This window comes from Stegostoma tigrinum, chromosome 2 (genome assembly GCF_030684315.1).
Source record: "Stegostoma tigrinum isolate sSteTig4 chromosome 2, sSteTig4.hap1, whole genome shotgun sequence".
NCBI classification, from domain to species: Eukaryota; Metazoa; Chordata; class Chondrichthyes; order Orectolobiformes; family Stegostomatidae; genus Stegostoma; species Stegostoma tigrinum.
Window position 1 is genome coordinate 92,019,668 of NC_081355.1, and position 20,907 is coordinate 92,040,574.

At 39.6% G+C, this 20,907-nt stretch overlaps 1 protein-coding gene across 2 annotated transcripts in view; it reads left to right on the top strand.

The window, feature by feature from the left end:
- The first annotated feature begins 8,099 nt into the window (after positions 1-8,099).
- zgc:110045 (uncharacterized protein LOC664755 homolog) overlaps positions 8,100-20,907 on the top strand; it is a 248,865-nt gene continuing 236,057 nt past the window's right edge. Inside the window, exons 1-2 of one of the 2 annotated variants that reach the window (XM_048551606.2) lie at positions 8,100-12,288; positions 14,962-15,040. In XM_048551606.2, coding sequence (XP_048407563.1) covers positions 14,982-15,040 — 59 coding nt within the window. In that variant the 5' untranslated portion in view covers positions 8,100-12,288; positions 14,962-14,981. The remainder of the gene's footprint in view (positions 12,289-14,961; positions 15,041-20,907) is intronic. The other variant, XM_048551637.2, reaches the window with a different exon arrangement.

The window sequence follows — 20,907 nt, forward strand, 5'->3', positions numbered from 1 at the left end:
CAGGAATGGCCAGGTAAATACTGGAATCAGTTACACACCAACTATGAGCTTTCATGGCTCAATGTCCCTGGTCATTGGGGATATCCATTCAAAGTAGTTGGATGTGCATAGAGTTCATTCAGCAAACTCTGAAAAGTTGTGAATATCGTTCGCGATACATGGACTCCTAGAATATAATGGTCGTGGTTAATGGGATGTCATTTACCAACAGGGAATTCATGTATTTCCTAAAGTTGAATGGCATTTGGCATGTTCGGATAGCTCCATACCATGCATCATACAATGATCTGGTAGAAAGAACAATTCAAACGTTGATGGCAGGCTCAAAGAAACTACCTACAGCTTCACTTGATATCAAACTCTCCCAGTTCCTGTTTGATTATAGGACCGCCCCTCATGCAACTAACTACAGGGATGGTTTCAGCAGAGTTGCTGTTGGGGCGAAGATTCTGCACCAGATTAAATCTGATATTTCCAGACTTGGGTGGTGAGGGTTGTGTGAAATGGCATCAGGAATGCCAATGTCAGCCACATGCCTCCTCTAAGCGAGAGAAACAATTTACTCCAGGTGACGAAGTTTGGATTATATCTGGTGCCCTGATTGGACCAGGTTAACAACCCCAATCCAGGATCTCTTAGTCAACGAGATTCACCTGGCCTTCTTTCCAATCATGACATCCCTGTCCCCCCAACTAAGTCCGGAGATGTGGGCCTGTTCTTTTTCTTGAAGTATGTCCTGGGACATTTTTGCAGAAGGTCCAGATCCTCCGATGGTCAAAACCACAGAAATGGCCTTGCATGGGTATAAAGCGAGGTTGATGCGAGGTCAGGTCTCATGACATGGAAAGTTCAGGTTCATACAAGTTAACGGGGAGGCAATGACCTGGTGGTATTATCGCTGGACTGTTAATACAGAGATCCAGATAACATTTCCAGGGACCCGGGTTTGAATCCTGCCATAGCAGATGTTGGAATTTGAATTCAATAAAATATCTGGAATTAAGGATCTCATGATGATTATGAATCAATTGTCGGAAAAACCCATGCGGTTCATTAATGTCCTGTAGGGAAGGAGTGGCTCAGTGGTTAGCACTGCTGCTTCACAGTACAAGGGACCCGGGTTTGATCATGTTTTTGTTTGTGGGACCTTAAATTGAGCAAATCTGGGATACCTTGTGAAAAGTGCTAAATAACCGGTGGCTCAGTGGTTAGAACTGCTGCCTCACAGCACCAGGGACCCGGGTTCAATCCCAACCTCAGGAAACTGTCTCCGTGGAGTTTGCACATTCTCCCTGTGTCTGCATGGGTTTCCTCCAGGTGCTTTGGTTTCCTCCCACGGTCCAAAGATGTGCAGGTTGGGTGGATTGGCCATGCAAAATTGCCTGAAGTGTTCAGGGATGTGTGGATAAGGGGATGGGTCTGGGTGGGATGCTCTGAGTGTCGGTGCAGACTTGTTAGGCTGAAGGGCCTGTTTCCACACTGTAGGGATTCTATGATCTATGAAACTGCCATCCTTACCTGTTCTGATTTACATGTGACTCCAGAGTGCAGACCCCACAGCAATGAGGTTGACTCTTAATTGTCCTCTGGGCAATTAGAGATAAGCATAAATGCTGCCTAGCCAGTGATGTCCTCATTCCATTAATGAATCAAAAGAAGGTTGGTCAGACATTTAGGAACGTACAAGTGGATCACCTAAAAGCTGCAACTTCATAAATGGGACAGCAGTAAAACATACCTGGCCCCTCAGAACACCCAGAAAAGCTGTCAGAAAGCATGGGTTCTCCCCATTTGTCCAGCGTCAAAGAAACGTCAAGAGTCTCAAATGGATGCAGCCATGAAACATAATCGCATGAAGGAGGAAACTCTCTCACGATGCTACAGGATTAAGAAATAGGCTATGGTCCAGTACATGCTGCCGGTATCTGAGTCAGAGTCGGAGAATCTGGACCTGGTGCAAAAACGTCCCAGGACATACTTCAAGAAAAAGAACAGGCCCACATCTCCTACTTAGTTGGGGGGACAGGGATGTCATGATTGAAAAGAAGGCCAGGTGAATCTCGTTGACTAAGAGATCCTGGATTGGGGTTGTTAACCTGGTCCAATCAGGGCACCAGATATAAACGGGATTCGGAAGCACTCCTCAATCTAGGGGCTGGTTGTGAGCTAGCTGGTCACAGGCTATGTACTGTGCACATGCAAATAAAGGGTGATTTGGTAGTGGGATACCTGCCTCCTTAAAGTTATTTTTACTCTGCCTTTCATAAACCCAACACTAAAAACATCTTATCCATTGATAGTACAAGTGTTGTCTAAAGTGCCTCTGTGCAGTCACATGCTTTCTTAGCAATTGTGTATTTTGTGTACCATGTCTGTTATCTGTTGCAGAATGACTTTCTGACCTTTTTTAAAAAAAACTCTTCAATGAACTGACCATCATCCCTGCACTTCTACTTTAAAATCTAACTTACAAGAGTGATTATATATGTTGCACAAATTTCATCATACTTCCCATCACAGAAACTAAAAAATATATTATTTAAACAGTGGTGTATTGGGGTATGTAGACATGAAAAAGGATCTGAATATCCTTGTACACCAGTCATTGAAAGTAAACCAGATGATGCAGCAAGAGTTAGATAGGCAATTACTATGTTGGCCTTTGTTGCAAGAAGATTTGAATTTATATGTAGGGTTGTCTTACTGCAGCTGTACAGGGCCTTGGTGAAACTATGCCTGGAGTATTTTGAGTAGTTTTGGTCTCTCTACCTAAGAAAGGATTTTCCTGCCTCTGAAGGAGTGCAGTGAAGGTTAATTAAGCTGATACCAGGGATTGTAAAACTGTTGTATAAGGAGAAATTGGTCTGGAAAGGGTTCAGAAAAGATTTACCACGATGTTGCCATATTTTCAAGTTGAGAGGAGAAAGATTTAGGAAGGACATGAGGGGTAACTTTTTTTTTACAGCGAGTGGTTAGAGTGTGAAATGAACTGCCAGTGGAAGTGGTGGATACAGGAACAGTTACAACAGTTAAAATACATTTGGATAAGTACACAAAAAGGAAAACTTTGGAGGGATATGGGCCAAATGCAGATAGGTGGGACTAGTTTAGTTTGGGAATATGGTCAGCGTGGACTAGTTGGACAAAGGATGTTTCCATGCTGAATGACTCTAATAGGGAGAAACATCATGTCTTCCACAGTTTTGGCCAGACCCCTAGGCACCATGGAGTGATCTTGGAAGGAGGATGAATACACCTACGATGACCTGGCCTAATCTCATTAGGCACAATTTCATTAGACACTGTGACCTCAGTGGATGAAGTCAGAGAACATTCCAGCAATATTCAGTTTGGGGGCATAAGAAGGGACACCTGATGACCATTCCGTCAGTGAAGGCATGGTAGACGAAGGCTCTGTACAAGACCCACTTTCATACCAAGGAGACACTGAGTGCACCTGTCAACAGAGTTCAGTGAATTCAATCCAGCAACCTAATCAAATTAACTATAACAGGTACTCTGTGTTTTTCAGGCAATCAGCCTGGTTTGGGGAAAAGTTAATTTATTGAGTAACTGTTGTTCCTTTAACTTAAGATTGTTTCAATAAAACTAAGTTTGAACCATAGTCTTTCGTTTGTCTCATTAGAAAGGGCAACTGGGTGAATGCATTTTATGAGTAATAAACTGGTCAAAGAGTGTGTATAGAACAATATTGGCAACACTAGGCATATTCACTATCTGGTCTCAGATACACATTTCTTCCATGTCATTTGTTTAAAGTATTATAACATTTTAAACTATGGCTTATTAACCTTTAATTACATCCACTGATGCAAAGCCTGGGCTTTTCATTAGAAAATAAAACATCATTAATTGATTCAAGACACTTTTAAAATGGCTGCAGAAGCCACTTGTCACAAAGAGGGCCTAGCTCCAAAGAGAATTACAAAACAATTGCTGAAAAATTGCTAAGGAATTGATTTGCATTAAGGTTGTTGAACCTGACAAGAAGCAACAAACCTCTCACCTGGAGCAAAGGTGAGTGAGCAAAGAAAACTTCCTGAAAATTAGTACGCAAAAAAATAGGTTCTGAAGATTCCCCTGTTTCAATCGCACCTTGGTAGCTTTAATAATGGGAGACCGAAAATTCTTTGTTTCCACGGATTGTCCCATTATGTGCCATGACTGGAACTCACCATTGTGAAAAGCTATGATTATAAGATTCTCTTTTTTGTTACAGAAGGAATATTGTCAAAAAGGCCTTTTGAATTGTGTAGCAGTGCAGTTCTATCTCTGTTACAAATGCAAATAAATTAGAGAGAATTTAAAAATAAAACAAATTTCAATAGCATCCCATCTGGAAAATGACAGAATTGCAGTTTAAAAATTGAAAACAAAAATCTTACATTGGCTGACACCATCTAGAATGTAGAAGTCTACCAAAGGAACTTAAAATTCTTTTTACTCATGAACTTTAACTTTTCTTTCAACTCCACTGACCCCAATAACTCACTCTGAATTGTGTGTTGGTCTGTGTGTAGATAATCTCTAATCAGCTGTGGCACAACGGAGATTATGTTGGACTTCTACAGATTTGTTAAACTTGAAAGGGTTCAGATAAGGTTCCCCATGGTAGGCTCATTCAGAAGGTCAGGAGGAATGGGATACAGGGGAACTTAGCTGTCTGGATACAGAATTGGCTGGCCAACAGAAGACAGCGAGTGGTAGTAGAAGGAAAATATTTTGCCTGGAAGTCAGTGGTGAGTGGTGTTCCACAGGGCTCTGTCCTTGTGCCTCTACTGTTTGTAATTTTTATTAATGACTTGGATGAGGGGATTGAAGGATGGGTCAGCAAGTTTGCAGACGACACGAAGGTTGGAGGTGTCGTTGACAGTATAGAGGGCTGTTGTAGGCTGCACCGGGACATTGACAGGATGCAGAGATGGGCTGAGAGGTGGCAGATGGAGTTCAACCTGGATAAATGCGAGGTGATCAATTTGGAAGGTCGAATTTGAAAGCTGAGTACAGGATTAAGGATAGGATTCTTGGCAGCTTGGAGGAACAGAGGAATCTTGGTGTGCAGATACATAGATCCCTTAAAATGGCCACCCAAGTGGACAGGGTTGTTAAGAAAGCATATGGTGTTTTGGCTTTCGTTAGCAGGGGGATTGAGTTTAAGAGTCGTGAGATCTTGTTGCAGCTCTACAAAACTTTGGTTAGACCGCACTTGGAATACTGCGTCCAGTTCTGGTCGCCCTATTATAGGAAAGATGTGGATGCTTTGGAGAGGGTTCAGAGGAGGTTTACCAGGATGTTGCCTGGACTGGAGGGCTTATCTTATGAAGAGGGGTTGACTGAGCTTGGACTTTTTTCATTGGAGAAGAGGAGGAGGAGAGGGGACCTAATTGAGGTATATAAGATAATGAGAGGTATGGATAGAGTTGATAGCCAGAGACTATTTCCCAGGGCAGAAATGGCTAACACGAGGGGCCATAGTTTTAAGCTGGTTGGAGGAAAGTATAGAGGGGATGTCAGAGGTGGGTTCTTTATACAGAAGAGTTGTGAGAGCATAGAATGCGTTGCCAGCAGCAGTTGTGGAAGCAAGGTCATTGGGGACATTTAAGAGACTGCTGGACATGCATATGGTCACAGAAATTTGAGGGTGCATACATGAGGATCAATGGTTGGCACAACATCGTGGGCTGAAGGGCCTGTTCTGTGCTGTACTGTTCTATGTTTTATGTTGTAAAAGATTTACAAGACTGTTGCCAGGGCTGGAGGGTTTGAGCTATAGGAAGAAGCCGAATAGGCTGCGGCTATCTTCCCTGGAGCATTGGAGGCTGAGGTGACCATATAGAGGTTTATAAGATCATGAGGGGCATGGATAGGGTAAATAGACAAGGTATTTTCCCCAGGTTGGGGATTCCAACACTGAGGTGAGAGGAGAAAGATTTATAGAACATAGAACATTACAGCACAGTACAGGCCCTTCAGCCCTCGATGTTGTGCCAACCTGTCATACCGATCTCAAGCCCATCTAACCTACACTATTCCATGTACATCCATATGCTTGTCCAATGACGACTTAAATGTACCTAAAGTTGGCGAATCTACTACCGTTGCAGGCAAAGCGTTCCATTCCCCTACTACTCTCCGAGTAAAGAAACTACCTCTGACATCTGTCCTATATCTTTCACCCCTCAATTTAAAGCTGTGCCCCCTCGTGCTCGCTGTCACCATCCTAGGAAAAAAGCTTTCCCTATCCACCCTATCTAACCCTCTGATTATTTTATATATTTCAAAAGGGACCTAAGGGGAAACTTTTTCATGCAGAGGGTGGTGCACATATGGTATGAGCTCCCAGTGGAAGTAGTGGAGGCTCGTTTAATTACAACATTTCAAAGGTATTTGGATGGGGAAATAAATAGGAAGGTTTAGAGGGATATAGGCCAAATGCTGGCAAATGGCACTAAATTTATTTAGGATATCTGGTCAGCTTGGAGGAGTTGGACTGAAGGGTCTGTTTCTGTGCTGTATGTCTCTAGGAATCTAACCTGTTCGGAAATCTTAAGACACACCCAAGCAGCAGGTATAACTTGAACCTGGATCTTCTGTTGCAAGTTTTGGGGTAGGTTTTACCAATTAATATTTATATTTGTAACTGAGTGAAATGTTTTTCAATTATAAAATGAGCTCTACTTATTAACTAGAGATCTGACTGGCTTTATTTTTGTCACTGTTATGCACCTGTTCAAGTATATACTAAATTGAGAAAAAAAAGCACAACTTTTCTAAAAATGTGAATCTCTGGAGGGAAAAGTGATATTTATTTATTTCCCTGGACTCGGTTGTAACAACTCTCCTAAAGTGCCACCAAGATTTTCAAACATAAGGAGGTTTTTTTTGTCTGTTCAATTGCAATTCTGAATATTTGAAAATACACTCAATGATTTGCACAGTTTCTTTTAACAAAATTTATGCCATAATTCACATTGTGCATGAATGATGGTTGCATTAATTGAAACGTGAAAATCAAAGATTAAGAGACCTTATCTCTGGTGCAAATCATTTGTGTTGATTTATGCAATGGCCTCGTGGTATTGTTACTAGACTGTTAATCCAGATACCCAACTAACATTCTGGGGAGCTGGTTTGAATCCTGCCACAGCAGATGGTGGAATTTGAATTCAATAAACACTTGGAATTAAGAATCTAATGATGATCATTAATCCATTGATTGTCAGGAAAAACCCATCTGGCTCATTAATGTCCTTTAGGGAAGGAAACTGCCATCCTTACCTAGTCTGGCCTACATGTGACTCCAGACCCACAGCAATGAGATTGACTCTGAACTGCCTCTGGATAATAAAACTGAAGGGTCACCGGACCCAAATCATTAACTCTGATTTTTTCTTTACAGATGCTGCAGGACCTGCTGAGCTTTTCCACCAACTTCTGTTTTTGTTCCTGATTTACAACATCTGCAGTGCTTACAATTTTTAACCAGCAGAAGGGAATGGGTACACTCTACGACTTTTGGGATGCGTCCATGTCAGACGTTCAGGGGTGGCAGGTGGAGAACCAGTGTTGCTATTGTTCCTGTGTTGTCAATACCAAGACCAAAAGCTTACCGCTCCTGACTGATGCACTCTATGAATGACTGGTGGGACGGTGGCTCAGTGGTTAGCACTGCTGCCTCACAGCTCCAGGGATGAGAGTTTGATACTACCCTCAGGCAGAGGGTGTGCAGTTTGCATGTTCTCCCCGTGTCTGCATGAGTTTCTGCTAGGTGCTCAGGTTTCGTCCCACAGCCCAAAGATGTGCAGGTTGGGTGGATTAGCCATGAGAAATGTGGGGTTACAGGTAAGGGGTGTAAGTCTGGATGGGGTGCCCCTTTGGAGGGTCGTTGTGGGCTCGTTGGGCCGAAGAGCCTGTTTCCACACTCTATAGATTCTATGATTCTACCTTACAAACCGATCGTCCAAAATGACATTTACCGCTGCCGCTTAAGTCAGAGCTCCACCTTCGGACGCGCGCACAGCGACCGTTGGTCACGCGCTACAGTTGACAGGAGGGCGGGCCATGAGGAGGCGGTATCCCTCCGCCAGCGGTGGTGAGTCAGTGTGCGGCTGTTGCTGCTGGCGGACGTGTCAGCGGAGCTGGGACGGTGTTCGATTGAGAGCGTGGAAGCGAAGAACGGTGGAGGAGCTGAAAACTGTACATTGTAAAACATTTAAAATCTAAACTGCAAACGGAGATCTGAGCCCGATCACTCGCAAAAGAGAGAGAGCTGCCTTGCCTCATCTTGTGTTGGTTTTCACATGTCTAGGAGGCAAAAAAGAATCCGAAGAGAAGCAGAGAACGAAATATTTGTTTGTTACTTGGGTGATTTCTGACTTGTAGTCTTATTAAAACCCCTGATTTCCCTCCTTCGCTTCCCTTGAGTCTGAACCCTGTCTTGTATCTAATCATCTCTGCACCCTCCTGCTCTGACCCTCTACGTTTGCATCCCCCCAAAACCCTCCTCTGTATTCTCGTCCAGGTGAGTTTGTCTTTTCATCACTTTCCTTTTATTTTGTAAAAACGGATAGAGTTGTGTACTTTTGAGAAAGGGCTTTGATTGTTTTCCCATTTGAAGTAAACAGGAGCTTTATTTTCACGGAGCCTAAGCATCATCCAAACTTGCATTATCCCGGCATGTAGCTTTTATAGAGAGTGATCAGGCAGTGTGAGCATAATGTGACTGTGTTTACGGAAAGGCAGGGCATCTTTCTTCTTAATGTAACTTCTGACACCCTTCAAGAAAACGAATGATCGTGCAATTAAAAAGCTACAGTTTCGTAAAATTTCCATCGAAAGCCATCAGTGAAATGGCGCATCGATGAACTTCGCTGCAGATTTCAGTTACTTTGATGTTTGTTTGGCTCTTCTGGGCGGATAGTTCATAGCTAAATTGAACCATTTGAAGGGAAATTTACAAACCAGGTTATCACACTTTTATTTCCCAAATTTGTTTCTTTCTGAAAAAATATGTTGAAATTAAGTGAATTGTTTTCGTCCGATTCTATAGATGTTGTTAAAGACCTGATACTGATGGGCATGTCGAACAGACGCATAGATTGTAACTGTTTTGATTCACCTTTGCACAGTACTATCGAATTTAGTTGATGGTTCAGCTTTCTTAGGTGATTGCATATTGCGCCGAATTACACCAAAATAACGATAATGCAAATTTCCTCTATTTCAATAAAATAAATTTTGTGGTTTGTGGAATAGTTTTCTAACCCTAAAATACCACAGATCTATTAAATCTCAGCATGCTGTTGTCAGTTTCAGTTCGGTTGCGGTTATGATCTAAAGGCTGAATTTTAATGTTATCAAATGGCGAAATGGGTTGAAATGGACTTCTTTTTATTACTGATAAATAATACTGCTATTCGTATTTAAAATGATAAATCCCTTATGATTGTTAGTTTTCTATTACTCCAATAACCGTTTGAATGACGAGGGATGTTCAGCCTTTTACTTCTTCTAACTTCTCAGTGCATTCCTTGAGACATACAACTTAATTATTCTTCTAAATTTTTATTAAAACTATGGTACAGAACCATGCTTCAGGAGAAACTCTCTCACACTCATTCCTCAACAACCTGCAGAAAATTCCACATAATAATTAGCGTATTATATATTTTAAAGCATAAGAAATAAATAATGTTGAGTCTGGAAAACTAGACCAATAGGTCAATTTAATAATGGAGTTATTCACTATTTTTGATGCAGAATAGCCATTCACATTTAATTAATATCCTAAGTGATTCAGAATTCTTGCTTGCCAGCATAATTTTAACACAGCTTTGTTTTCAGAAGGGCTTTAATAATTGATGTGGCTACTTTTCAGACCTAATAGAGACCAGTCTGATTGGCTGCCATAGCTGGCATTTTCTGGTGCAGAGAGACTGGAGTATCCATCTGTTGCCAGGTTGGGTGCTAATTAGGAAGAATGCCAAGGGTGCTGAAATCGATTTGAATATAAAAACACAGTTGTCCTAATGCTGCAATGTTTAGAGATCGCAATTTTAAATTCTGGGATATTTGGTAGAAAGGTGCTTTGAAGGAAGGAAGGGAGTTAGACACAAACCTTTTGTCTGGGATACTCTTAATGTAACAACCTCTTGTTCAACAGAATTAATGTGATAGAATCTGGTTTTAAAGAAATTCAAATATATTACTACAAACAATTGTTTATTCACATTTCCAGACAATGCTACTTTTACTCTCAGGAGTAATTCATTTATATAGAATCTATAATATGGGCAGATGGTAATTTTACAATTTCCCCTACCTATAAAACAGTGCAGTATAATTAGTGAAACCAGGAGATTGCCATAAACGGTCACAATTTTTGAACTGATACTACATATTTTATGGACTTGAGCAATGTCTGATTTTCAAAATTTACAAAAGTCCAAATCTGCATTCTTTCTCCTACAGGGAAAGAATTCCATGCAAAGCAAAACAATTCCAGTAAATAAAATATTATTAGTAAATAAGTATAATAAACCAATCCATTCAATGAAATTTGGACACAGTCTACAAATTTGAAGGCTATATGCATGATTCTAATTAGGTTAGCCATGTAATTCTTATGGATTAACTTGATAATGAAAGTGTAATGTTTCTATGTGAGTTAAATATCAGTTCACGTGATATTTTTAATATTGATGATTAGATTTACAGGTATAAAACAAATGCAGACAAATTAAAATATATTTTTCTCTGGTCAGAAGTCTACTATATGTCTTGTAAGAAACATAGTTCATTTTTTTGACAAAACATGAACCACTGTGATAATTTAATTTCATTTAAGATTAGATATTTATTAACTGTTAAAAATAAAAATAGCTAATTGACAAACTTTCAATAACATTTGTCCTTTTAAAAGCATAGATTTTTCACTTTAACTTAGTTAAAAAAAATTATTAATGCCTGCATTGTGTTGAGAGAGAGAGTAGTATGTATGTCTTCATGAGCATTTCTTAAGGTATGCATTAACATGTACCAAGTGCATTAATTTTGTAATAAGTATTTTGTTGAATTGAATATATATCACTCTTTCCACTTATATAATTGGAGTGTGTAATGCTGTAAGGGAGAGAGAATCAGAAAACCTAAAATGGCGAGCAGTTCTTTTTTGCTGGGAAGAATTTCCCTGTGGAATTGAGGTGAAGTCTGACATGAAACGCAATAGCTCTGTTAAACTATATATTCTTATAAAGATCCTTTATGAGGCTGCAAGAGACTATTGTCCTTTTCTGTTGGCTCTAATTTTCTCTCCCTATGATGCCATCACCATCTGGATTAAGTTCTACCCCTCCATCCATTAGTCACTAATACTGTACTATTGTAAGCTGGCTGAATCTAATCCTGATTTCACCCATTCCCTCCTTCCCCCATAATGCCACCACCACCAATGTATGATCCTAGGCCCCTTGGAATGTGTTAGAAAACCAGCCTGGTCTCCCCAGCCCTTTCATTTACCCTAATGTACTCCCCTACCCACCAACTCTTTCTAATCAATACTTTCAGTTGCTATATTAATCCAACCACAGCCTAAGGGCTGGACAATTAAGGATATGAAGTATTGACTATGCTGGCTCTCATGGGAATGGAAACTGACTATTACAGGAACTGAAAGTTGATATTCTGGACATACCTACCAACAACTGCATATTCATTTCATGTTTGGATGTAGATTTTAAATTGGGAAGACTGTTATCAGCAGAGAATGAGCTGATCCACAGTCCAGCATACTGAAGAACACATCATCCAGCATCGACAGTCAGAGATTTCTGAAACAGTAATTCTGTAGAATGCAATTACACTTGAAGCTTGAAATCAATGAACAATATTTCTGCAAAGGAATTATTCTGGTTCTCTGGATACTATCAAGAAACATTTTGGATTTGTTTGAATGTTAATGGATTCCTATTCTTTGAGCATCTCTTTTCCTCTGATAAGAGATTTGAAACCAGAAACTTAATGCTACCTGTTGACTGATGAAAGAAAGTATGGTTTATTTGTATCTTCACAATCTAGGCAACATTTATTCAGACTGTCTCCATATGAAACAGGTGTCTCTGTTGTGAAAGACTTTGCAGCTGCCTTTGTGTCACTGGATGGTTTGCATTGTTAAATTCTCTGTCTTTCAGAATGCCAGTTTGTTGAGGCAATGTACTACGCACAACAAAAGGCCAGCTCCCCAGAGCTATGGAAATAAAAGAACAGATGGTACATTCCTTCAACCATTGTTTAATAGTGGAGTTTGCTTTTACAGACTAATGAAAATTGAGAGATTTATATACAGAATTCTTGCATTAAGAAAATAAACACAAAATTTTCCTTGTTACACCAAACAAAATGATATTGAAAATCAAATATAAATTCAATTCATGAAATCTGATGTATGTTTTACATTTTAAATTAAGAAATTGCCACTGCAAGTATAACAATATTTTGATTGCTGTGAATAGCACAAATAGTTAAGAACTTTATTTGAAATGAATAACCTGATAAAACTCATCCTGCCAATTTATGACCACTGTAAAAAAGATACAAATATCTATCAGATAATAGATTATGATTTGTTCTGATGCACTGCTTTGTAGACTAGCTAAATTCACTCATGAAATTAGTTAAGTGAGTGATACTGAAGTAGTATCATGCATTATTGTTACAATATTACCCCAGTTTCTAAATTACTGCTGCATTTCAAAGTGCAAGTTTGGAATACTGACAAGGGAGATGATTGATGAGCACTAAAAAGTATTGAATAATGAGAAGGTACCAGTAGCTTAGAGCTGGGTCAAAGTATAATCAATATTCTAAAAGGTGATTTAAACAGACATAGGAATCCACAGATACATTTATGTCTAGAGGAATTAGCATGTCTAGAAATTAACAATAACCTAGAACACAGCAGCCAAAATGAATTGAGAAAGAACAAATCCTTCAATTTTTCTTTGAAGATGGGATAATTCAGTAGACTTAAGTGAAAAGCCTTAAGAAGTAGTGTACTCAAATTTGGAGAAGGCATTCAATAAAGTTCAAAATAAAATACTGTTCATTAAATTCAAAGCTGCGAAGGTCTGATCTTAACCTTTTGGAATAGATAAGAACGTAGCAGAAAGTATTTAACAATAAATAGCCATAAAACCTGAAAGAACTGCGATTGTTGCTGGAAGTTGCTGGAAAAGCTCAGCAGGTCCAGCAGCATCTGTGAAGAAAAACCAGAGTTAATGTTTTGGGTTCAGTGACCCTTCCTCAAATAGTCATGTTAGGGTTGGCAGGAATGTATTGAATGATGGCCCAAATGTTGTTGGATCTGTCAGTGTTCATAATTTTCACAAATTATTTAGAGTTAAGAATTTGATGCACGTGCAAAAGTAGAAGGACAGTGGCAGGTGCAGCTCACAAATTACAGAAATATCTAGACTTGTAGATAAGTGGCCAGAAGAATACAGATGATATTTATTCCAAACACATGCAGTTCCTGCACAGTAAAGAAAAAAGGGTCTTACATTTAACTCTTAACTTTAGAATAATTTTGACATAACTTACAGTAGGGCTGAGAAGAGGTAGAAGCTTTAGAACTCTAAACATTCAGTACTAATCTACATTTGATTGGATATAATCCATGAAGCAAGTGAAGATTCAAAATAGCAAAAACAGTAGACGACTAACCTGAGGAAGTTGTGACCAAACTCTACAGTACAATGGTTGGCGCATAGTTTGAATATAGTATCCATTTCTAGTTGTCAACATATGAGACAGATGCTCAACTTCTGGAGTGCAAAGTGCAAGGAAATTGGTAATAACAACATGTTTTGAGTTCTAATTCATTGGTAGCTCAGAATGTTATTGAAACAAGGGAAACGTGAAGTCAAAGTTTTTCATCTTATACCACTTGCCAGAATTGAAACACAATAAATAACTTTAGAAACAAACAACAAGCTATAAAGCCTGAGATGAGTCTTCTAACAGGAGGGCAGTCTCTCAACCAGTCCATGGCATCAGTCACCATCAGGTGTCTGGATTTGATAGCTTGCACAGGGTGACCATCTCTGCATGCCAGGCATGGCCAATCCTTTGTTTCCAAGGAGCCAGTTTGGGCAGGTGAGGTGATAGGAGGCAAGAAAAAAGCTGTCACCATCAGGGATATGTTTGTCCACCATCCAGGAGCCAGGGCAGGTGAAGCCGGATGCTGGCAGGAGAGATTGCATAAGGGAGTGGCCTACTGTTATCCCATCATATACATTCACAAAAATTAAGAGGAAAGTGTTTTGGGAGAAGGGGAGGGTGAGGAAAGGGGTGGACAGTAGCTACTTTAAGTTACATTTACATGGCTTGGGGATTATGACCTGACAAAGTGAGAAGACTGTATGGCTAATGGAATAGATGACTAGAAAGGAGAGCTGGATGTTGGTCTCAGTGGCATGTTGATGCTGACTGGCTGAGGCCACACACAAAAGACCACTCACTGGGACAATCATGCACCACATGGTTAGTGTGCATTCTTAAGGAGAATGATTGCATAGTTACTTGCAATGGGCTGGGTAAGAGTAAGGAAGGGTGCTGTATCTGTGGCTGTTCACTGAGCCTTCTGTGGGCAACAAGGTTGTCCTCTAACACATATTTTGTTGGTCACACAAGCATGCAGGGTATCTAACCCCAGGAATCCTTCTGCATTGATGTCTAGGTTGCAACACTCTGTCATAATCAGTACTAGGAACTCTGTGATATGCATTCCTGCACACACAGCCAGCTGAACTAGATGATAAGGCTTGGGAGGCTGGGCCTATGGTGTCAACGTGATCCAATGCTGTGTACACAATTTGCTAACTTTACTTTCTCATGATGTATTGGCAATGCATCCGCAAACATTCTGCTCTGTTGATGGACCAGGAGTGGTGTAGCAGAGTGCTATGAAGCATCTACAGCTACCACAGAGACAGGGACAACCCAACCACTTGGATGATGAAATGTAAGAATTTGTGAAATCTGAAAACTGTTCTCATACCATTGCTTGTGAAAAAAGCTTTAAACATTTTAAGTGCTTTCTAACTAAACTGTCAATATAATAGCATGGTAAACAAACTATTTACATCAGATATAATGATCAGCAAACTATGTACAAGTTTTTCAGCGGCTGGCAGCATGTGACATTTCTCCTCCTGTCACTCCTGCTGCATCACACTGAACTCCCCTGTTCTGCAGATGGGATGGAGGGAGTATCTTTCATAGTGGTGTCCATGGCTGCTAGAGGTTTCCTTGTGGCTCTTTTGTTTACTTTGTTGATCCATCGCTATCAGATTATCGTCTGATCATCATGCCTCATTATCCATCAGATTTCCTGGTTGTGCTATCTTTCAATGTCAACTTGTCCATCGACAACCTGTCAAAAGGAAATGGGTGATACAATATTTAACTCAGTTACCTCATTCTATCCTAACAAATTGTACATCTTCACAGTTTTCAACATTGACACTCTTCCCAACGCCTAGAAATTCTAGAATTCTTGGTGCCTCCCACTCTAACTTGTTTTTCTGACCAGAAGGCTGTAAGCTTGAGATGCTATTCCTCAAGCCTTTTAAACATAGCAGAGTTCAACAACTATAGATCGTAATTGTTATAATGTTTAAGTTTCAAAGAACCTTTCATTTGAACCTCCTTGTGTGAAATACACTGAATATAACTACTATCATAGTTACAGAGCTAACTGCTTACTTCAGATAAAGGCATTCTGTTGCAGGCACTGTTGCAGTAAATTATGCTGGATTACTTACATTTAATTGTATTCATCTCATAATTTTCAACATTTTCAGCTGTTCTCGAAGAAAATCTAGCTACAAAAGTGCCAGAGAGCTAAATGTGTTGCTAGAGAATGGATTTTTTTTGGTGATTATTTCAATGTTGTTTACTCAGTGATGTTCGCATACAAAATGTCAGGTTTAGTGATGCTGCAGGGTGCTATGAACCATCTACATCCACAACAAGGACTATAAAATGCAGCCAAAAGCAAGCACTTGTTTTGATATTTTTTATGGAATTTACAAAAATCTGACTAGAGGATGAAATATGTTCAGTTGATGAGGCAAATCACAACTAATAGTAAAAAGGACTTTATATGCTATCTTTCTTGACCACCAAACATCCCAAAATCCTTTAGAATCCATGAACAACTGTTTCAGGTTAGTAATGGATGGAATATAGGAAATACAGCAGTTCAAGTTACACACAGCTAACTTCCACAAAGAACATAATGACCAGATAATTGTTTTTGTGCACTAAGCATTTGCCTAGACAACAGGAGTAACTTCCTGCTCTTCTTTAAAATAGTGCCTTTGGACTTTTTGCATCCACTGGCGTGAGCAGATGACCTCTTGGTTTAACATCTCATCCCAGAAAACTGCACTTCTGATAGTACAGCTTTTACTCAGTACTGTGCTTGAGCGTGAGCCCAGATTTTTGCACTTAAGTTTCTGAAGTGGAACTTCTGTTGACTGATTTGGGCAAGCATGTTACCAGCTGAACTACAACTGATTCTTCAACTAAAGTAGGTATTCTAAATTACTTATTAAAGCCTATTCTGTAAATAGAGATTGTAGGAACTGCCAATGCTGGAGTCTGAGATTACAAGGTGTGGAGCTGGATGAACACAGCAGGCCAGGCAGCATCAGAGGAGCAGGAAAGCTGACATTTCAGGTCCGGACCATGCTTCAGAAATTTTGGAAGAAGTGTCCAGACCCAAAACATCAGCTTTCCTGCTCCTTTGATGCTGCCTGGCCTGCTGTGTTCATCCAACTCTACACCTTGTCACTCCTATTCTGTAAATAGTTACTAGTGTGGTTTTACTGAAGGAAAAAAAGATATGTTTTGTAGAAAATCTGTAAATCTGCCTTGACAAGAAATTTTGTGGCTGGGATGCAATTGTGCTTAGATAAGTTATAGGTTATGATGATGAATCCTGCGATGACTTATTAGAATATGGAACAAATTGAATTTCAGTGTTGTATAACCAGTGATGTTCATGTGCAAAAGCTGATATACAAAGACTACGTTATTGATTGTACACAGGTCTTAGAATCATCCTACACGTTCCACATAAATTAATTATTTGTTAACTTTGCCAACTAGATTTTTCTACTTTAGCCAGAAAATTCTACTATAGTACATTGCTACTTTTTCAGCAGTCATTTTTTACTTCAGTGTCTTAAACTCTTTTTGGGTTGGACTTTAGTTTTCTGATTCATGCATAGCCAGAAAGTTCAAAGGCTGAAGGTTTCAGCATCTCTGGTGGTGACCTATCAATTTGGTTATGTTATTTGCATCTGACTTCAAGTTTTCCTGACTAATTAAAGCAGACAGATGGGATGATAACTTAACATCGGCCTGTTTCAGTTTTATACTTTTAAAGGGACCTTGTGAGAGTCAGCACCAAAGGATTGTCAAAGTGATAAAACAGAGTAAGGAGCTTCGCTCTTGGGCTCTCAAAATCGAAAAGCAACATCACACTTCTCAGACACATCCCTCAATATGATATTGCAGTCTATAGGAAGATTTCATTCATTGGGGACGGGAGGAAAGAAGCTGCAAGTGTGGTTGGCGTGGCCAATGATGTTGAGCCTCCTTTCTCGGCCTGTTGCCTCAAGTCACTTAATGATCTATACATGACATAAACAGTGACAGGCATGCCACAATCATGTACAGAACCCTTCAATCTGTCACCAGTCTTTTGTACATCAATCCTTAGATGAACAAGCCATACTTCTGCAACGAACCTCTTTGAATAGCCACATCCTCACACCCCATCTGATCAGCCACAACTGACATCGTTATTTGCAATGTTGTTCTCACACACTCTCTCTCTCTCACCTACACACGCAATGTAAATTTGTGAAGTTTTATTGGGGGAAACAAAATATAATTCAAAGAAGGCACTCAGAGCAGAAGTACTGAAGCTTCAGGACCAAGTCACAGAAATGCTTAGATAAATGAAGGATAATGATAATAAACCCTCTTGGTGTTTCATTTGGATAGATGAAATTTCAGGGTCATTTGAGTTGGATGGATTGTTGCTTGATTGCTTTGTGTTGGGGCAGAGTGGGTTCAGCATTGGTGCGCCAGACAGCTATACTGGTGCAGATTTGCTGGTGTGTCAAAATTATTCTGAACTTCCTTGGCAGCTGAGCAAGCCATTGCAGGCTCTCTTGAACATCGTATTCCTTCTTTTCCTCCAAAGATGCAAAGCACTGATTCCCTTTCACCACCTCAAACTTTGAACCTTGTTACTCTGCTTTGTTCCACAAGCTGCATCACCCTACAACAATGCTGGAAACTCCTGGTGCTTACCATGTTTGCCCCACATGTTGTGGGAAACACACAGCTGCTCTACAACAAACACTTACAAGGATTAAAGACTCCATTCCCTCGACATGTAGGATGAAAATACCATGCAACAACTACAAACATTACATCGGACAGACAGGAAGGAAACTAGCCATCAAAATACACAAAAATCAGCTGGCAGCAAAACGGCAGGATGAACTCTCCTTAATATCTTACATTCAGACAATGAAGGCCATCAGTTTAATTGGGACAAAGTAACCATAGTAGCCCAAGCCAAACACAGACACGCACAGGAATTTCTAGAGGCATCGTTCTCCACCCATACTTCAATCAGTAAACATAGAAATGGACCCCATATATAAACCATACAGATCAAACAAGGAAATGACAGTAGTCAGCATGACAGACCAGACAGTATAAATTCCAAATGGAGTAGAATAACTTTGCTTCGTTGACGGCTCTACTGATGTCACCTAGCATGATGATGAAATGTCAGAACAAAAACAAGCCAGCTTGGTGAGCATCTCAACAACCTTAAGTCCTCTTTCTCAATAGTGGAATATTTCTTTTGATGAATATTTAACTTTCGGAGACAAATACCTATTAGTCTTTCTATCCTGTCATTCATCTTGTAAGAGTATAGCACTTACACCCATGTCACTTGAATTGATAGCCACCTTGAATGCCTTTGCATAATTAGATGTTGCTAACATCAGAGCAGTGGGTAACACACCTTATAGGCTGTCAAACACCTTCTGCCACTCCTCCATCCCCGCTAAAATTTTCTGCATTTTTTTTCAACAGGTCTGTCAATGGAGCAACCACAATGTAAAAATTTGGTAAGAGTTTTCAATTAAAACCACTCAATCCCTGGAATCATGATACTTCTCTCTTCTTCTGGTCTGTGAAACTCCGCAGTAATCTTTGTTTTCAAATCCTGTGGGGCCATTTATCCATGTCCAATAATATGGCCTAGGAACATGACTTGAGGTTTTTGTGAACTCACTCTTATCCTGGTTTACCACCAAGCCTGATTTCTGAAATTGCTTAAATAATTCTGCTAGATGCTCTAAATATTTCTTCCATGTGTAACTAAAAATCATCAGATTGTCTATGTGTACCACACAATTAGGTAATCCTAAAATGACCTTCTTCATTAGTCTTTGAAATACAGCTAGCACATTCATCATACCCAAAGGCATGACTTTAAACTGGTAAAGTCCATTGGGTGTCATGACAGCCAAGACTTCTTTTGCTGCTTTGGATAAAAGCACTTGCCAATACCCTCCGAGTAAATCAAATTTAGAAATACAAGTTGCTTGACTCACCTTCTCAGTACAGCCTAGCAGTCATGGAATAGGGTACAAATTGGATTTTTGAGATCACATTAACTTTTTGGTAGCCTGTGCACGATTGTTGGATACCATCTGGGTTTTGGTACCATTCCAATGGTCAGTTCCTTTCGCTGCAATTAACTTTGATTATGTCATCTCTGAGCATGCTATAAATCTCTGTTTGAACCTGTGCCAATTTCAGAATGTGAAGCCTATAAAGATGTTGCTTAATTGGAACAAAATTTCCTATATCTGCATAATGCAAAATCAGCTTAGTACTTCCCAGCTTATTCTCACATAAACTCTCCATATGAGTATAATAGCTCTTTCAGGTCATTTTGATTTTCCTCTGGAAGGTAACTCAATAATTTATCCTATTTTGAGAAATTCATTACTGACCAATTCAATTTGAGGAATATCAAATTCAGAATCATCTGGATTTGTTTTACTGTTGAGTCATAACAAGTTACTTCTTTTGTTTTCCTTCTCTGTCAAAATTCCGTTTGAGCATATTCAAATTACACAGTGTGAGATTTCCTCCTATCTGCTATTCTTATCAAATAATTTGTTTCACTCATTTTCCTTTTGATTTGTTAATGCCCACTTAGCCTTACTTTTAAAGGTTCATCTACTTTCCTGCGTTTAACTGCAATCTAGCCACTCATTTGATCTATTTAATCTCTCCCTAGCATTTGACACATAGTCCAATGATGTAGTCTCTGAACTCTGACTCTCCAACTTTTCCTTAATTAATTTCAGTGGTCCTCTCACCTCATGTCCAAAAATGAATTCAAATGGACTAAAATTACTTGATTCATTCGGTCTATCCCTAATTGCAAAAAGTACAAATGGAATTCCTTTATCTCAGTCCTCAGGATACACTTGGCTATAGGGGCTCAACATGGTCTTTAAAGTTTCATACTGCTGTTCTAATGCATCCTGTAATTCCGGATGGTACACGGTTGATTTTAAATTGTTTTACTCCTAAGTTTTTTTAAGTTCCTTCAATGGCTATGCTGTAAAATTTGATCCTTGATCCAATTGTATCCGTGTGGGTAGTCTGTATCTAGTTTTTAAAAAAAGAGTAGCTCTTCTACAACAATTTTAGTCATCTGGAAATCGAGTGGACACATCTGTATTGGTCAATAAATACTGATTCCCACTGTTT